General features: G+C 37.4%; 1 protein-coding gene across 1 annotated transcript; it reads left to right on the forward strand.

The window, feature by feature from the left end:
• The first annotated feature begins 5,390 nt into the window (after positions 1–5,390).
• On the forward strand, positions 5,391–17,674 carry myhb (myosin, heavy chain b). Its single transcript, XM_053637102.1, has 41 exons — positions 5,391–5,410; positions 5,567–5,624; positions 5,926–6,141; positions 6,228–6,371; positions 6,557–6,713; positions 6,807–6,834; positions 7,268–7,379; positions 7,479–7,571; positions 7,689–7,752; positions 7,844–7,942; positions 8,062–8,165; positions 8,312–8,450; positions 8,700–8,818; positions 8,922–9,071; positions 9,154–9,324; positions 9,425–9,731; positions 9,892–9,959; positions 10,078–10,165; positions 10,326–10,443; positions 10,614–10,737; positions 10,819–10,955; positions 11,054–11,309; positions 11,420–11,662; positions 11,739–11,915; positions 12,017–12,162; positions 12,262–12,352; positions 12,451–12,840; positions 12,949–13,075; positions 13,177–13,295; positions 13,389–13,585; positions 13,668–13,851; positions 14,064–14,229; positions 14,338–14,462; positions 14,631–14,939; positions 15,039–15,242; positions 15,353–15,478; positions 15,926–16,096; positions 16,346–16,450; positions 16,900–16,995; positions 17,316–17,447; positions 17,543–17,674. The coding sequence occupies exons 3-41, from the start codon at positions 5,938–5,940 to the stop codon at positions 17,561–17,563; spliced, it is 5,811 nt and encodes a 1,936-aa protein (XP_053493077.1). The 5' UTR covers positions 5,391–5,410; positions 5,567–5,624; positions 5,926–5,937; the 3' UTR covers positions 17,564–17,674.
• Positions 17,675–18,641: the final 967 nt, after the last annotated feature.

An 18,641-nucleotide genomic window follows, 5' to 3' on the forward strand; every position in this document is an offset into this window, starting at 1 on the left:
TGCGAGATAAGTATTTTCTTTCTATTTACTGGTAGTACATTCAGAAGATTTGGCATCTTTTCACTGGCAATTATTCTCATTCAGAGCAATGTTTGTTTGTTTTTTGCATTGTTTAAACTGGAAAATTTGCAAAATCTTTGAAATCTTTCTACATCTTACTAAATATAGGTAACATGGTTACACACAATAAAAGATTCTAAATAAGACCCAATGGAACATTTACTTGCTCTCTACAGTGAAGGAAATGATGTCACTTCCTCAAAAAGACTTAAGGAAGGAACAGAGTTCACAGCAATAGTGTGGACATACAGTACATATTTGTCATAATTTGAATAAATAATAAGCATGCATATATATATATATATATATATATATATATATATAATGTGTATATATATATATATATATATATATGTGTATATATATATATATATGTGTATGTGTATATATATATATATGTGTATATATATATATATATATATGTGTATATATATATATATATATATATATATATATATATCTGTATATATATATATGTATATATATATATATATGTATATATATATATATATGTATATATATATATATATGTATGTATATATATATATATATGTATATATATATATATGTATATATATATATATATATATATATATATACGTATATATATATATATGTATATGTATATATATATATATATGTATATATATAAATTATGGGAGAGGAAATGGTTAGGGTTACATGGTTACATAACTATTGAACTGTTGTGTGATTCATAGATTTTATTAGTTGTATGCTTACTGGATGAACATCCTTGGAGACACTGAAAGATCTTGATTGCCATATTAGAAATTCATTTAACACATTTAAAAATTACTCACAGTTCACACACCCTGCTCTGTAATTAGAGGAAAATCTAGAGCTTTTAAATATTCTTCAGAAATTATACCATATTCCCCAAATCACCCCATTCAGCTTTTCAAACGGGGCTTTCAAACATTTACACATTTTAAGTGGGACTGTGTAATGTATTAAGTTCAGATTTTACTACACTGTATCAAAACCCTGTTATAATTTAGTATGACTTTCCTTAGAAAGAGGTTACAAATACAGGACAAAGGATTGCAGTGGCTAAACTGTTGGGACGATAGTGTCTAGTATACACAAATTACCACAGGCTTAGGTATGCACCAATAATATTAATAAACCCTCCATGTCATCTAGTAAATACTGACAAGATTGTCAAATATACTAATGGGTTGTTCTATAAATCTCCTACTAAATGCTTATACATGTTATGAAGTCTTTATGAAGAGAACCATCAAATAACGTTCTAGTGTTCTCAGCGTGTCTTGAGGAGAAGACTGATTTCTTTATACCCATAAGGTCATAGCCACAAAATTAGATCAGTGAGGTAAGACATCTGGGTCCTACAATATCCAAATTCAAAGCAAAGTTAATGATTCTGGGTCTCCCCTGATGTTGCCTACTAAATGTGATGGTTATCAGAGGACTTGCGATTCAGTTTTTACTTTGATGATGACATCTTCTGGCAGTTTTTTTTAAATGACATCACTGTAGAATTGTGTAATGCCTAATTGTTGACATTTACTGTGCCAAGATCACAAGGATTATCAGATTACAAATGTTCAGTATGCAACATCATACAACACGGAAGAACTATACTACATTAATGACATTTTTCATTTCCAATATCAGATTCATTATATGACCATATTAATCTATTCTCAGTGTTGCTGCACAATTAGACAAAAGATCTACAAATGCAATAAAATGGTATTGTACTCTCTAGTAAGGTGTCACCACAAGTGTCGATCCGGATATGGAGTGCTTTGGCTGAGCGACTATATACCTCCAGAAGCCAGAGCGTACCACAAAGGCTCGAGTCACAAAACTTACCTTCTGATGTCAAAACAGCCTATTTTTTGAGTGGTATGCTCTAAATCTTGATCTCACTCTTCAGTTTGCAGCATCTTTCTGAAGTACTGAGCGATGTGAAAATGACAGGCACTTGAGTGATACTGGGTTCGTTGGTGAAATGCAGTGCATGCAGTGTTCAAAGGTGTATTAACACAATAAGCTTCCCAAGCATGCTGACATTTAGTTCATTGAGCTGCACAGAGGGCTATATTTGTATTTTGTCCAAATAAGAATATGTTATGAGTGAGCTATCGAATATCACATTTTTATTCTATCCACAAGCTCATTATATCTCAAGAGTAACTGCTTTAGAATTTCTAGTGCTTTCCCTTCATTGCCAGCATGGGATCACATTTCCTTGTGGAAAGACTGAGCTACTGGCTGACAAAAGCTTCCTTATAAATCATACATGCCACAGGACATGCCACAATACCACAAGTAAACATACTACTGAATTGCTATCTATAGATGTATCCTTCTTGTTTATAAAGGGAATCTTTCTATTTTACCTAACTGACATCTTTCTTTGTTACTCATCCCCTATGAAGTGTAGAGAATATCTTGATAAAACTATCTCTCTTGGTTTCCTGATTAATCCCCAACCCCAATTTCAAAAATGTTGGGACACTGTGTAAAATGTAAATAAATGTAAATAAAAACAAAATGCAATTATTTAAATCCTCATAAACCCATATGTTACTCACAATAGAACATACAAAGCATATCAAATGTTTCAACTGCGTAAATGTACCATTTTGAGAAAAAAAATAAGGTAATTTTGAATTCGATGTCTCAAAAAAGTTGGGACGAGGCAACAAAAGGCTGGAAAAGTAAGTGTTACTAAAAAGAAACGGCTGGAGGATAATTGGCAAAAAGTGAGTAACATGATTGGGTATAAAAAGAGTATCTTAGAGAGGCAGAGTCTTTCAGAAGTAAAGATGTACCGTATCTTTACAGAAGTAAAGATACGGTACATAATATGAGCAAGAGATTGCGAGAATCTGGAGAAATCTCTGTGCGTTAGGGACGAGGGTCCATCCATCCATCCATCTTCTATACCGCTTAATCCTTTTCAGGGTCTCGGGGAACCTGGAGCCTATCCCAGGGAGCATCGGGCACAAGGCGGGGTACACCCTGGACAGGGCGCCAATAGGGACAAGGGTGAAAATCAATATTGCATGCCCATGATCTTCGGGCCCTCAGGCGTAACCTTAAAAACAGGTATGATTCTGTAATGGAAATCACTGCATGGGCTCAGAAACACCTCCAGAACTCATTGTCTGTGAGCATAGTTTGTCCTTGATATCCACAAATGCTGGTTAAAGCTCTATTATGCAAAGAAGAAGCCATATGTGAGCATGATCCAGAAACGCTGCTGTCTTCTCTGGGCCAAAGCTCATTTAAAATGGACTGAGGCAAAGTGGAAAACTGTTCTGTGTGTCAGATGATTCAAAATTTGAAATTCTTTTGGAAACCATGGACGCCACATCCTCTAAACTAAAGAGGGGACTAAAGAGGAGAGGGACCATCTGTCTTATAATCAGTGCTCAGTTCAAAAGCCTTCATCTCTGATGGTATGGGGTGCATTAATGCCTATGGAATGGGCAGCTTGCACATCTGGAAAGGCACCAACAATGCTGAAAGGTATATACAGGTTTTAGAGCAACATATACTTCCATCCAGATTCCATCCCATCTTTGCTCCTGAGAGACTCTGCCTCTCTAAGATACTCTTTTTATACCCAATCATGTTACTGACCTGTTGCCAGTTAACCTAATTAGTTGCAAAATGTTCCTCCAGTGTCATGTGATGAGGGTTAGGATGGATGCAATTGCAGTTAAGAGCTTTTATTATAGGAGAGATAGGCAGATAAATCCAAATCGTGAAACAAAGGCGTGGTCAGAAGAGGCAAAGGGTCAGGGGCACGGCAAACAGGCATAAAGTAGGCAAGGCAAATCATGAAATGAGAAACTAGAAACAAAGTCAAAACCAGAATAGCAACATGAGATCACGGCTTGGTAACCGACAGAGATAAGATCAACTGAGCATAATACTTCACAAAGACCTTGTGCATGAGCAGTCTCTTAAGTAGTGATTGTCAGTGTGATTGGGAACAGGTGTGTGTGATTAGTCCTCAGGAGAAGGTGATGTGTCTGTGTGTTCCATTGGGAGTTGTAGTCTTCTGCCATGTTTGTAGCTCGTAGTACATTCTGGGAAATAGAGTCACTAGTTTGCCATGACATGACATCCAGCTGTTTCTTTTTAGTAACACTTACTTTTCCAGCCTTTTGTTGCCCCGTCCCAGATTTTTGAGACGTGTTGCGGCCATCAAATTCAAAATTACCTTATTTTTTCCTTAAAATGGTACAATTTCCTCTGTTTAAACATTTGATATGTTTTCTGTGTTCTACTGTGAATAACATATGGGTTTATGAGATTTGCAAATCATTGCGCTCTGTTTTTATTTACATTTATTTACATTTTACAAACATCCCAACTTTTTTGGAATTGGGGTTTTACATGTCATATTTGGGGCTTATTTGAATATCCTACACCCTATCCTAGCCTAATAATGCTCTATTATTTCACATTTATATTTTAAATAAAGGAAGGAACAGAAAGTAAACCTTCATATGTTAGTAAGGAGGGAAGAAATGTGATGCTACATGTTCAGAATGACTGAAGTGGGGCTGCCAAAATCTTAGTCCCCCTTGGAGAGACTTGAGGAACTCCAGCTGTCTTTAAAGCGGCATACTGTAATCTCTTTGGCAGCTCCTGTCATTTTCTAGAACTTTTGGTATGACAATATACCAATTTTATTTCTTCATAACGCGTTGGGCCTCCATGATCCTTGCAACTTTATACAAGTGACATTTGGTGTCTTAACCACACTTATAGCAACGATCTTTATAATGCTAGAGGACATTCAAAAGAAGGATTACCTGGACTTACTCAGCTATCTGACCTTAGTTTTTAATGATGATCCTTCTGTGAAAGCCACAAGACAATGAAGTTTTAGCCTCGTAAAAATTGGAAAAGTATAATTTTTGATTGATGCAGTTGTAGTAAATCAGTAGTGATTATTCAATGCAATGAATAATAATAATAATAATAATAATAATAATAATAATAATAACAATGATAATAATAGCAACAACAACAATAATCTTGCATTTTTGCTATTGAGTCAAACAATACAGACCTTTTGATTTTGTATTTATTATTACACATCTATTATGTGCTAATACAACACCTCTGTGCCCATAAGATGGTATCAGTTTGTCACAGGATAAAAATAATACTGGTGTGGTCGTAAGATGCTGCTTAAGGAAGGCAAACATTAATGGGCAAACAAAGTAAAAATTCATGACCAAATTGAGCAGCTCCGTTATGGTCACAGTACATTTAAAGGTCTATATAAAAGAGTCAGCTGGGGAATCCTCATCACACACACAGGCACCCAACTACGGTGAGTGACTTACAGCTGTTCCTTCTGTACAAGACCAAAACAAAATAAAAATGCAAAATAAAACAATAAAAAAACTAAATAAAATAAAAACTTAAAAAGTCCTAAAATTATGATTGAAGATATATTGTAATGCGTAACCTTTATTGTATTTAACAGAATTACACAGCAGCCCTGAAACGATCATCTCTGAAATATCTGAGAGGCACCAGACAGGGTGAATACAACTGCCATTATGTTTGTACTTGAATATTTAAAAAAAAAAAAAAAAAAAAAAATTACATCACTGTAATTATGCAACCTCACCTCAGCAATGCATATTGCTGAATCTATTTCATATCACATGTACACAGCGCATGGAAGGAGTATACTACATTAATGACATTTGTCATTTCCAATATGAAATTCATTAGATGACTGTATTAATTTATTCTCAGTGTCACACAATTAGACACGATTTGTTGCACAATTAGACAAAAATATCTACAAAAGCAATAAAATGCTATTGTACTCTCCAGTAAGCTGTCATCATGAGTGTGGATCCGGAAATGGAGTGCTTTGGCTCGGCGGCCGTATACCTCCGGAAGCCAGAGCGAGAAAGGATTGAGGCACAGAACTTACCATTTGATGCCAAAACAGCCTACTTTGTGTCTGAGCCGACTGAGATGTACCTCAAAGGGGTCCTCCAGAGTAAAGAGGGAGGCAAAGTCACCGTCAAAACTCTGTGTGGCAAAGTGAGTAGTGAAAAATTATCCCAAAGAAGTGGTTTAATGTCTGATGTTGATGTTATTGAAATTTAACTATTCTTATTTCACTGCAGGTCTTGACAGTGAAGGAAGATGACATCTTCCCCATGAATCCTCCAAAGTTTGATAAGATTGAGGACATGGCTATGATGACTCACCTCAATGAGCCTGCTGTGCTGTACAACCTCAAAGAGCGTTATGCAGCATGGATGATTTATGTGAGTACACGGATACATTTGACTCCATTACTTTTCTCCAAGAGCAATATTAAGTACTTTATAATAATAGAGTACAGAAGCGTAACTATGTGTACTCACTGGCATATTTAACATAGTTTTCTGGCATAGTAACTGGTTTCCATACATAGTTTACATTTAGCATTTAATCGCTTCCCTTTGTATAGACCTACTCTGGGTTGTTCTGTGTCACTGTGAACCCCTACAAGTGGCTCCCAGTGTATGATAGTAAAGTCGTGACGGCCTACAGGGGCAAAAAGAGAGTCGAGGCCCCTCCTCACATCTTCTCCATCTCTGATAACGCCTATCAGTTCATGCTCACTGGTATGAAATTTTCAAAATTCTACCAAATATGATTAATCAGTTATGCACTTAGTAAATATGTCTACATGTAGAATTGTTTTTTCCCCCCCCCAGACCGTGAGAACCAGTCAATCCTGATCACGTAAGTCCTGAAATGCTGTGTCTATGTAAAAATGAGTCATTGAGCTTGGTAAACTGTGGTAGCCAATAATGAACTAGATGATTCAAAGGCTACCTGGGAACATCATTTAAAAATAATATTACACAAAGTTCATGCCTATACAATAACTTGAATGAGTAGACTGTGTTAAATCATGTAAGTGGTAGGTTATATAACCACCATAACTGCAATAAATATGAACATATTGGTGGTTTAGTTTGCTTTGTTCATGTCTCATGAACTAAGAATAATACAATAATGTTTTGAACATTATGGAAAATCAGTGGAAGCAAATAAGAAAAATGGCAGACGATTTGCAGGTTTCAGATACTGAAGAGTTATATAATAGAGTTATGCTTTAGGGACTGCAAGAAGCACTGTTATAGCATACGTTCTGAACTGGTTTTCATTTCAGTGGAGAATCTGGTGCAGGAAAGACTGTGAACACCAAAAGGGTCATCCAATACTTTGCGACAATCGCAGTGTCTGGACAGAAGAAGGTAGAACATGTTCCTGGAAAAATGCAGGTTGGTGAAATAGTGCACTGCTGTTTGTAGCGTAAGCAGAATACTAAATGGTGAAATGCTTGTTAGTTGTATTTTTCATAATAATTTTTTCATCTTCAGGGGTCGCTGGAAGATCAAATCATTGCAGCCAACCCTCTGCTGGAAGCTTATGGTAATGCAAAGACTGTGAGGAATGACAACTCATCTCGTTTTGTAAGTAACTCTTTTAATAATAATAATAATAATAATAATAATAATAATAATAATAATAATAATAATAATAACAATAACATTTATAGCATGTATTAAACATATTCTCCAATGTCATAGGGTAAATTCATCAGAATCCATTTTGGCTCGACCGGAAAGTTGGCTTCAGCTGATATTGAAACTTGTGAGTAGTTTCAAAATATTACATTAAGAATATATATGTATCCCCTCATCCCCTCTTAAAAAGCATTTATCCCATATGATTATCTGTACAGATCTGCTGGAAAAGTCAAGAGTAACCTTCCAGCTGTCAGCTGAGAGGAGCTACCACATTTTCTACCAGCTCACAACTGGGCACAAGCCTGAACTGCTGGGTAATGCATGCATACATGAGGAGTCTTAAACTGTTAGCACTTTGTGTACACAAGCAATGCAAAAGTGTACTATGCTATATATAATATTTCAAGAGGCACAATGTTTTCGGTTTTTGCAGAGGCTCTCCTCATCACCACTAACCCATATGACTATCCAATGATCAGTCATGGGGAGATCACGGTCAAAAGCATCAATGACGTGGAAGAGTTTATTGCCACAGATGTAAGAACATTTTTATACAGGTGTAATCTCTGATGTTTAATGTAATTTATGAGATTAGACACAATTGTTCTCTCTGCTCAAGGCTGCCTTTTGCGTCTGACCACTGATATTACATGATGTGTAAATGAGTGCTTCTTGTTTTTCAGACTGCCATTGACATCTTGGGCTTCACTACAGAGGAGAAGATGAGCATTTACAAGCTGACAGGAGCTGTGATGCATCACGGGAACATGAAATTTAAGCAGAAACAGAGAGAGGAGCAGGCCGAGCCTGATGGTACTGAGGGTAAGTGAGACTTCAATTCAGGTTCTGATCATTCAGAGAGACAAGACCTTTAGCGCTTTTCAAGGTTGTATTACACTAATGTCGCATCAGGTGTATTGTATGATTGATTATTTATTTATTTTTTAGGTTACAATAACTCAGTTTGCTCATAGACCAGCTTTTGGAATGACCTGCAAATCAAAATATAGTTTACTTAAATTGAAAAGTGTTTTTGGAGCTTGTAAATTTATATAAACCTTATTCCTTCAGTGGCTGATAAAATCGCTTACCTCATGGGCCTGAATTCAGCTGACATGCTGAAAGCTTTGTGCTTTCCCAGAGTCAAGGTCGGGAATGAGTTTGTGACCAAAGGGCAGACTGTGCCACAGGTAATGAGAATCCACATAAACAGAGAATATTTACAATTGCAATTATTTACTTGAAAAATGTTTTATTATTATTATTATTATTATTATTTTCTCTTTCAAACAGGTCAACAATTCAACCATGGCTCTGAGTAAGGCAGTCTATGAGAAGATGTTCGTGTGGATGGTTTTCCGTATCAATGAGATGTTGGATACCAAACAGTCAAGACAGTTCTTCATTGGGGTGCTGGATATTGCTGGGTTTGAAATTTTCGATGTAAGTAAATTAGGTGCTAAGATGCATATCATTCCAGCCTGAGAAAAGAGTGGAAAGTAGCTTGTCTGTTTCTGTTTAACAGTTCAACAGCTTGGAACAGCTGTGCATCAACTTCACTAATGAGAAACTGCAACAGTTTTTCAACCACCACATGTTTGTGCTGGAACAAGAGGAATACAAGAAAGAAGGAATTGAGTGGGAGTTTATAGACTTTGGTATGGACTTGGCAGCCTGTATAGAGCTTATTGAGAAGGTGAGAAATAATTACCTAATTAACAGTTTTTGGTGGGTAAACAAAGTTATTATTTTGCTGTTCTCCTGGAAGAATAAGCTAATTGTATTCTTACCTACAGCCAATGGGAATTTTCTCCATCCTTGAAGAAGAGTGTATGTTCCCCAAGGCCACAGACATGACATTCAAGAACAAGTTGTATGACCAACACCTCGGTAAAAGTGCATCCTTCCAGAAGCCAAAGCCTACTAAAGGCAAGGCAGAGGCTCATTTCTCCCTGGTGCACTATGCTGGTACAGTGGACTACAACATCATAGGCTGGCTGGATAAAAATAAGGACCCTCTGAATGACTCTGTTGTTCAGCTGTACCAGAAGGCATCACTTAAACTGTTGCCTATTCTGTTTGCTTCTCATGCCTCTACTGAAGGTGTGTTGCAGTTTATTTTGTAGAGACTATTGTACGAAAGAATTTGATATTTATGTCTTGGGGATAAGTGGGCTGAATGAAATGTGATGTGTCTCCAAACTTGTTCAATTTGATAACATTGCTGAATCAAAGCAACTTTACTGGTGTGTTGAATCAACAGCTGAAGGTCCCAAAAAAGGTGGGAAGAAGAAAGGTGGCTCCTTCCAGACAGTGTCAGCTTTGTTTCGGGTAAGATTTTATATATGCATTTCTTCTAATGTGTCTAAAGCCATGAGACATTAATCCCTCAATAAGTATTTGAAAGAGGATGGATGGTTGTTTACATGGTTGTTTTCTAATCCAACAGGAAAACCTGGGCAAGCTTATGACCAACTTAAGAAGCACTCATCCACACTTTGTGCGCTGCATTATTCCAAATGAGTCCAAGACACCAGGTAAGTTTAAATCACCTGTTCTTCTCTGTGCACAGAGCATTGTCCTGTAGTTCAATGGAAATTAGGCTGAAACAACCAAAAGCCTCAGGGACATTAGGCAATCCATGTAAAATCATGTCTTGATTTTTAATACTGTTTCACACATTCTTTGCACCTTTAGGCCTGATGGAAAATGCTCTGGTAATCCACCAGTTGCGCTGTAATGGTGTACTGGAGGGTATAAGAATCTGCAGAAAGGGTTTCCCCAGCAGAATCCTCTACGGTGACTTTAAGCAGAGGTATTTTCTGCACATCATACACATTTGTATTATAGATTTAATTTCTATATCTGATCAAGTATATCACAGAAAATTATAATCACACATACTATATATATATATATATATATTTATGCCCGCAGGTGTACATTAACCTAGTGTCGAAGTTAAGGAGATTTTCTGTCTTTTAGATACAAAGTATTGAATGCCAGTGTCATCCCAGAGGGTCAGTTCATTGACAACAAGAAAGCTTCTGAAAAGCTTCTCAGTTCCATTGATGTGGATCATACCCAGTACAAGTTCGGACATACCAAAGTAAGAAATGGTAGCAAAGGTAACTTTCGCTAGCATTCACTAGAGAATTGTGTCTTAATAATTAAAAAAACTTATTTACAGGTGTTCTTCAAAGCTGGACTGTTGGGTCTTCTTGAGGAGATGCGAGACGAAAAGCTTGTTATTCTCGTAACCATGACTCAGGCACTGTGCCGAGGTTTCCTTATGAGGAGAGAGTTTGTCAAGATGATGGAGAGAAGGTATTGTCTGTTAGAGTTTTTAAATGTATGTTTGTTTCAGGATAAATGTATTGTTATTACCCCGAAATACTGACAAAAGGACTCTAACTTTGTAACAGAGAATCTATCTTCACCATCCAATACAACATCCGCTCATTCATGAATGTGAAACACTGGCCATGGATGAAGCTGTATTTCAAGATCAAGCCACTTCTGAAGAGTGCCGAGACTGAGAAGGAAATGGCTGCCATGAAGGAGAATTTTGAGAAAATGAAAGAGGATCTGGCAAAGGCTCTCGCAAAGAAGAAAGAGTTAGAGCAAAAAATGGTTACACTACTGCAGGAGAAAAATGACCTGCAGTTACAAGTAGCTGCAGTAAGTTTTGATCACACCTTTAAACCAAGTTCCTTAAATTTTTCAGATTAGAATGAATTTTTCCTGAAAAGCAGGATTTATGAAGAGCATTTCATCATTTCCAATTCTAGGAAGTTGAAAATCTCTCAGATGCTGAGGAGAGATGTGAGGGTCTCATCAAAAGCAAGATCCAGCTCGAAGCCAAACTCAAAGAGGTAACTGAGAGACTGGAGGACGAGGAGGAAGTCAATGCTGAACTGACTGGCAAGAAAAGAAAACTGGAGGATGAGTGTTCTGAGCTGAAGAAAGACATTGATGATTTGGAGCTAACCCTAGCTAAAGTGGAGAAGGAGAAGCATGCTACTGAGAACAAGGTCTCTATTTTATGGATAAGGCATTTATCATTAGATAACATGACTGCCACCAATGCTTATGTAAGTGTATTTTCAGGTCAAAAACCTTACTGAAGAAATGGCATCTTTAGATGAGACCATTGTGAAGTTGACAAAGGAAAAGAAGGCTCTTCAAGAGGCACACCAGCAAACTCTTGATGATCTCCAAGCAGAGGAAGACAAAGTCAATACTCTGACTAAAGCCAAGGTTAAGCTGGAACAACAAGTAGATGATGTAAGTTTTTCAGAAAAAAAAGTTCTATTTTATATTTACAATCATATATTATTGTCTAAGTGCCTGATCTATATCCCAATTTGTTATTCTGTCTACAATAGCTTGAAGGCTCTCTTGAACAAGAGAAGAAGCTGCGTATGGATCTTGAACGAGCTAAGAGAAAGCTCGAGGGAGACCTCAAATTGGCCCAGGAAACCATAATGGATCTGGAAAATGACAAGCAACAGTCAGATGAAAGGCTTAAAAAGTAAGAGCTCAAAGACCATGCCATTGTTCACTAAAAATAATAAGTGCGGCTCTTATTCAAAATTGACATCTCTGAGTTCTTTATTATTACGACCAACAGGAAGGACTTTGAGACAAGCCAACTTCTTAGCAGGATTGAGGACGAGCAGACTCTTGGAGCACAGCTTCAGAAAAAGATTAAAGAACTTCAGGTCATTATAAACTACTTTGTCACTTACCATTATTATTTCATGCTTTTTAATATGGTTTGTAGTCATCATATATATTCATCAGAATATATTCATCATAGGCACGTATTGAGGAGCTTGAAGAGGAGATTGAAGCAGAGCGGACTGCCCGTGCTAAGGTTGAAAAGCAGAGAGCTGATGTCTCCAGAGATCTGGAAGAGATCAGTGAGAGACTTGAGGAAGCTGGAGGTGCCACTTCTGCCCAGATTGAGATGAACAAGAAACGTGAGGCTGAGTTCCAAAAGTTACGCCGTGATCTTGAAGAATCCACCCTGCAGCATGAAGCCACTGCTGCAGCTCTTCGTAAGAAGCAGGCTGACAGCGTGGCAGAGCTTGGGGAGCAGATTGACAACCTGCAGAGGGTCAAGCAGAAGCTGGAAAAAGAGAAGAGTGAATTCAAAATGGAGGTTGATGATCTGTCTAGCAATATGGAGGCTGTTGCCAAAGCAAAGGTAAGCAAATTATCAATCCAATGCAGTGTGCTGCATGATTATCAAGCCAAAGCAACATGCTGCATGAGTAAGAAAACTTTAAAACATGGCACTTGTGGCTATTGACAGGCTAACCTTGAAAAGATGTGCCGTACACTGGAAGATCAAGTGAGTGAGTTCAAGAGCAAGAATGAGGAGCAACTTCGTCAGCTGAATGACCTGGGAACCCAAAAAGCACGTCTTCAGACAGAAAATGGTAAATAATCTGAGTAAATCGGGACAGCAGTGCACTTTATTAAAGTATAAAGCATATCTATAAGATTGGCATCCTAAATTATGTTGTTATTTCTGAAATAGGTGAAATTGGGCGTAATCTGGAAGAGAAAGAAGCACTTGTATCTCAGCTGACTCGCACCAAACAAGCTTATACTCAGCAGATTGAAGAGCTGAAAAGGCATATTGAAGAAGAAGTCAAGGTTAGTTGTTATATATTTTAAATAACTTTTAGAAAAGAATCTATTTAAATGTTTATCAAAGCATTAATTTTGCATTTTTTTGTGAACTTCAAGGCAAAGAATGCCCTGGCCCATGGTTTGCAGTCAGCTCGCCATGACTGTGACCTTCTCAGAGAGCAGTTTGAAGAAGAGCAGGAAGCCAAATCTGAGTTGCAACGTGCAATGTCTAAGGCCAACAGTGAGGTAGCTCAGTGGAGAACCAAATATGAGACTGATGCCATCCAGCGTACTGAGGAACTTGAGGAGGCAAAGTAAATATGTTTCTTATCATATTTTTTTTTAAATAACAGAAAATTATGTAATAGTATAGTGACACTCCATTACCTTTGTAAGGAAAAAGCTTGCCCAGCGCTTGCAGGATGCTGAAGAATCCATTGAAGCTGTGAACGCCAAGTGTGCATCACTGGAAAAGACAAAGCAGAGATTACATAATGAAGTAGAGGACCTCATGATTGATGTAGAGAGAGCTAATGCACTCGCTGCCAATCTAGACAAGAAGCAAAGAAACTTCGACAAGGTAATATTGTACCTATATTGCAGCCAATATTCCACTTTCTCAATTAATCAATACGCTTAAAACACTGTTGAATCTAAAATGGAACTAATGTATGTAGCGAGTACATAGCATATCTAATTAGCAAGCTTGTATTTGTTTAAAGTTAAAATACCACCACAATTAACACAAATGCTGAAATATAACTGTTGATTTTTCTTATTTTTTATTTGAAGATCTTGGCTGAATGGAAACAGAAATTTGAAGAAAGCCAAGCAGAGTTGGAGGGAGCACAGAAAGAGGCTCGCTCTCTTAGCACAGAGCTTTTCAAGATGAAGAACTCCTATGAAGAAGCACTAGACCACCTGGAGACTCTGAAGCGGGAGAACAAAAACCTTCAGCGTAAGTCTTCATGCATACCTCCCTGTATAATGCCATGACATGTAAGCTGGTGTCCTGCTGAAGACTGTTTTTCAGAATGTTAGATCGTGTGTATTCCTGTCTGTACAGAGGAGATCTCAGATTTAACTGAGCAACTCGGAGAGACTGGAAAAACTATTCATGAGCTGGAAAAGGGAAAGAAGACATTGGAGTGTGAGAAATCAGAAGTACAGACAGCTCTTGAGGAAGCTGAGGTTTGTTACATATAAACAAGCTTCAAGTCTAGAAGACTTGAATAATATACCATACCATGGTATATTATTGGCATATTATGGTAATAATATTACCATGTAATAATAAATATAATGCAATATTTATTTTGTGAATACAATTCTTCAAATTCTTTTCACTCAATGTTTCAGGCCACACTAGAGCATGAGGAATCCAAGATCATTCGTATCCAGCTTGAACTCACCCAAGTGAAGAGTGAGATTGACCGGAGGTTGGCTGAGAAAGATGAGGAGATTGAGCAGATCAAGCGAAACAGCCAGAGGGTGATTGAATCCATGCAGAGCACGCTGGATGCTGAAATCCGAAGCAGAAACGATGCTCTCAGAGTCAAGAAGAAGATGGAGGGTGATCTCAACGAGATGGAGATCCAGCTGAGTCATGCCAATCGCCAGGCTTCTGAAGCCCAGAAACAGCTCAGGAATGTCCAAGGCCAACTTAAGGTTGGTTTACAAACTGAAATACTAAACCTTAAAGCAGTCTAAATGTAAAGAAAAAAAAAACTTAAAAATGAAAACTAATTCACTGTTGTTTTTTTCCAGGATGCTCAGCTGCATCTTGATGAGGCTATTCGAGTACAAGAAGACATGAAGGAGCAGGTGGCCATAGTGGAGCGCAGAAACAGTCTGATGCTGGCAGAGATCGAGGAGCTTAGAGTTGCCCTGGAGCAAACCGACAGAAGCCGCAAAGTGGCTGAACAGGAGCTGGTGGATGCCAGTGAGCGTGTGACTCTGCTTCATTCTCAGGTAAGAAAAATTATTCGTTGTAAATTTTGAGGTCCCGTAGTGCATTAAACCCTAATAATTTGTTCTTTTATTTAAACCTTAATTTAACCTAAAAATTTCTGTCTGTTTAGAATACCAGTCTTATCAACACCAAAAAGAAGCTGGAGGCTGATCTTGTACAGATTCAGGGTGAAATGGAAGACACTCTTCAGGAAGCACGCAATGCTGAGGAAAAGGCCAAGAAAGCTATCACTGATGTGAGAGAAATTGTGCACTTTGCAGTGAAATGGATTCCACTTGTAATATTTCAGCAAACAATACACTGACGCTCTTTACCAGCATGGTTGTACATATACAGTTAATGCATGCCTGTACATTCATAACTCTATGGTAGTCACTAGCACTATTCACAGCAGCATTTACTGTATATCTAACTTATCAAAACTTCATATTAACAATAATAAAATAATAAAATAAAGTAAATGTCTTTTTTTTTTTTTTTACTTCTTACTTACAAATAACAGAAGATGGTTTATAGTTGTTGAGCTACACATTACAGAATACTGTTAATGAATATTTACACATTGTTATTCGTACATTTTTGTTCATTTTTGTCACAGAGATGGAAGTCGAAACAAAAAAGTCATAGGTTGCTTGCATTTAAAGGTTGACCATCTAATTTGAAAAAAAAAAATGAATTGCAGGCTGCCATGATGGCAGAGGAGCTGAAGAAGGAGCAGGACACCAGTGCTCACCTGGAGAGGATGAAGAAGAACCTGGAGACCACAGTAAAGGATCTGCAGCACCGCCTGGATGAGGCTGAGAGTCTGGCCATGAAGGGTGGCAAGAAACAACTCCAGAAACTGGAGGCTAGAGTATGTATAATAACGCATTGTTGTTCTGCACATGCACACATTGAAAAATTCAGTTCACACCACCGTTCAATCTCTAGTGGTCACACTAGACAGAATATATATTTTCATTGTCTAAAAGACATTTTGATAAGGTTGGGTTCATTTTTTAAAAGACAAATAGTAATAGTAATAGTAAATAGGTATTACCCATGTCTAAATTGATTTCTGAATCAAGTTTTATTTTCATTTAAAATGTTGGATATTCTTCAGGTCCGTGAGCTGGAAAATGAAGTTGAAGCTGAGCAGAGGCGTGCAGCTGAGGCTATTAAAGGTGTTCGCAAATATGAGAGGAGAGTGAAAGAACTTACTTACCAGGTACTATGTCAGTCTGTACCCTTTGTTCTTACCACAAACTTTACAACTACAAATTATTAAGAAAAAACTTTTTGCTGGTTTTCCACCTAATCATTTTGAAGCAGCAACTCTCATGAAGAGAGAATTACACTTAATGTGATATTCCCTGCTGAAAAAAAATACATTCCTACCTGGAATTGATGCGATGGGTTCGTTAACAATTTCCCTGTCATTGTTTATTCATTTTAATGGTTAATGGAAACCATTAAGCCAGTTCCCATTAGAAAGTGTGGTTTTATTTCCAGCACGGTTGGCTGGTTGCATGCTGGTGTCATCTTGAAACAGAACAATAAAACTTCTCATTTCTCACATTCTTGAGAATCTGTTGTCCAATATTTTTTTCTTATTTGGTCAGAAAATAACCCGTTCAACCCAGATATTTACTTCAAATATTTAATTGTTCCCCACAGACTGAGGAGGATAAGAAGAACGTGACCAGACTGCAGGATCTGGTGGACAAACTGCAGCTGAAAGTGAAGTCCTACAAGAGACAGTCTGAGGAATCTGTGAGTAATATTTAGACTATCCACATATGGCAGTTTAATCCGATTTCAATTGCACCCGCCCAAGCAGGGGGATAGGACCAGTTCAGGGAATGGTTGAGTTGCAAGATATATTATGTTGTAATATATTTTATATTTATTTGTAAGTGAAAATTCGACTCTATATGTGAATGCCAGGTTTATGATTCACAACATACTTTCAGCATATGACAAAAATGGAACCACTATGCAGAAATATGAAAGTAATTCGCTTTTATTCGGATTTATTCAAAGCAAATCAGTCTGCAGCTAAGAATGAATAAAACCACTAAATCTGTTTACAGGAGGAGCAGGCCAACACTCACCTGTCCAGATTTAGGAAGGTGCAGCATGAACTGGAGGAGGCTCAGGAGAGAGCTGACATTGCTGAGTCGCAGGTCAACAAACTCCGAGTCAAGAGCCGTGAATTAGGAAAGGTAAGTACTTTTTGTGCTTGAATGAATGAATGAATGAATGAATGAATACATAAATAAATAAATAAATAAATGATTTGTGTTTGTTTGTTTTTCAGGGTAAAGAAGCTGAAGAATGAACATGATAGAGGAGCTAGAACTCATAATATGAGCTACCCTCAAAATTCTTATTAGAATTATTAAGTAGAATAGCCCTACACCAATAAAAAATTATGCCTTATGATCTGCTGTCTCTGTTTGTTTTGTCCATTTGTATCTTGCTAGAAACATGGTTAATGCTTCAGTGCCACTGGCTTACACAAAGTCAAATATTTAGATCCTTAATAACTATATCAAGAGTCCATCTATGTTCTTAACACAGGCTCACTAATCGGCCTAGACGACAAATTCAAAACTAGGAATTCATTCACTGTTGTGTGATTTTGTTGTAGTGTGAAGGTGGGACCAATACTTATGAGCGTTGATTGAACAAGACATCATAGGTTTCCATTAACTGCCTGATTAAATTCACCCATAATAAGACAATATTATTCATCCATTTTGTAACTGTTCTGAATCTTTTCTCTTTTTTGTCTAATCTGGTCTAATCTTCTTTTCCACATCCTTATAAAACACATAAAATCTAGCCATGACATGAATATATGACAAACGTCTTTAATTATTTAAATCCTTTTGAATAATTATTTAAGTAAATAATAATTTAAAGTTTTTTAAGACCTAGGGGAAACTATTTTTTTTTTTTTTTAAACTAATAACATTTTGAACCTCTGATCATGCCTTTACATAGTCACATCCTACAACCACAAAGCTGGTAACCACTGAAAACTAGTTAGTGTGGCACTAATGTTACTGACAAGGCTAGGTAGATTCCCTCTTCTCACACTTAACCTCAAAAGCTAAATCCCAAATACAAACCACCCCAACATGTTTGAATCCCACCTCCACCCTGTGTGTGTGGAGTTTGCATGTTCTCACCATGCAAACATGCTTGACGTACTCCGGTTTCCTCCCCTAGTCCAAAGATATGCGTTGTAGGCTGATTTCCAAATTGTCCATAGTGTGAAAATGTGTGCGATTGTGCTCTGCGATGGGTGGCACCCCATCCAGGGTGTCCTCTACCTCAAGCCCCGAGATCCCTGTCATCCCTACCCTGTGTAGGATAAGCGGTACAGAAAATGGATTGATGGATGGAAACTA

The sequence above is a fragment of the Ictalurus furcatus genome, chromosome 11 (genome assembly GCF_023375685.1).
Source record: "Ictalurus furcatus strain D&B chromosome 11, Billie_1.0, whole genome shotgun sequence".
Taxonomy (NCBI): domain Eukaryota; kingdom Metazoa; phylum Chordata; class Actinopteri; order Siluriformes; family Ictaluridae; genus Ictalurus; species Ictalurus furcatus.

Excerpts from the sequence above, each read along its gene's own strand:
- myhb (XM_053637102.1), top strand. The coding sequence starts at position 5,938 with ATGAGTGTGGATCCGGAAATGGAGTGCTTTGGCTCGGCGGCCGTATAC. Across the intron at positions 7,380-7,478 it reads ATGTTCCTGGAAAAATGCAG|GGGTCGCTGGAAGATCAAAT; the intron begins GTTGGTGAAATA and ends TTTCATCTTCAG. Across the intron at positions 12,353-12,450 it reads AAAAGATTAAAGAACTTCAG|GCACGTATTGAGGAGCTTGA; the intron begins GTCATTATAAAC and ends TATTCATCATAG.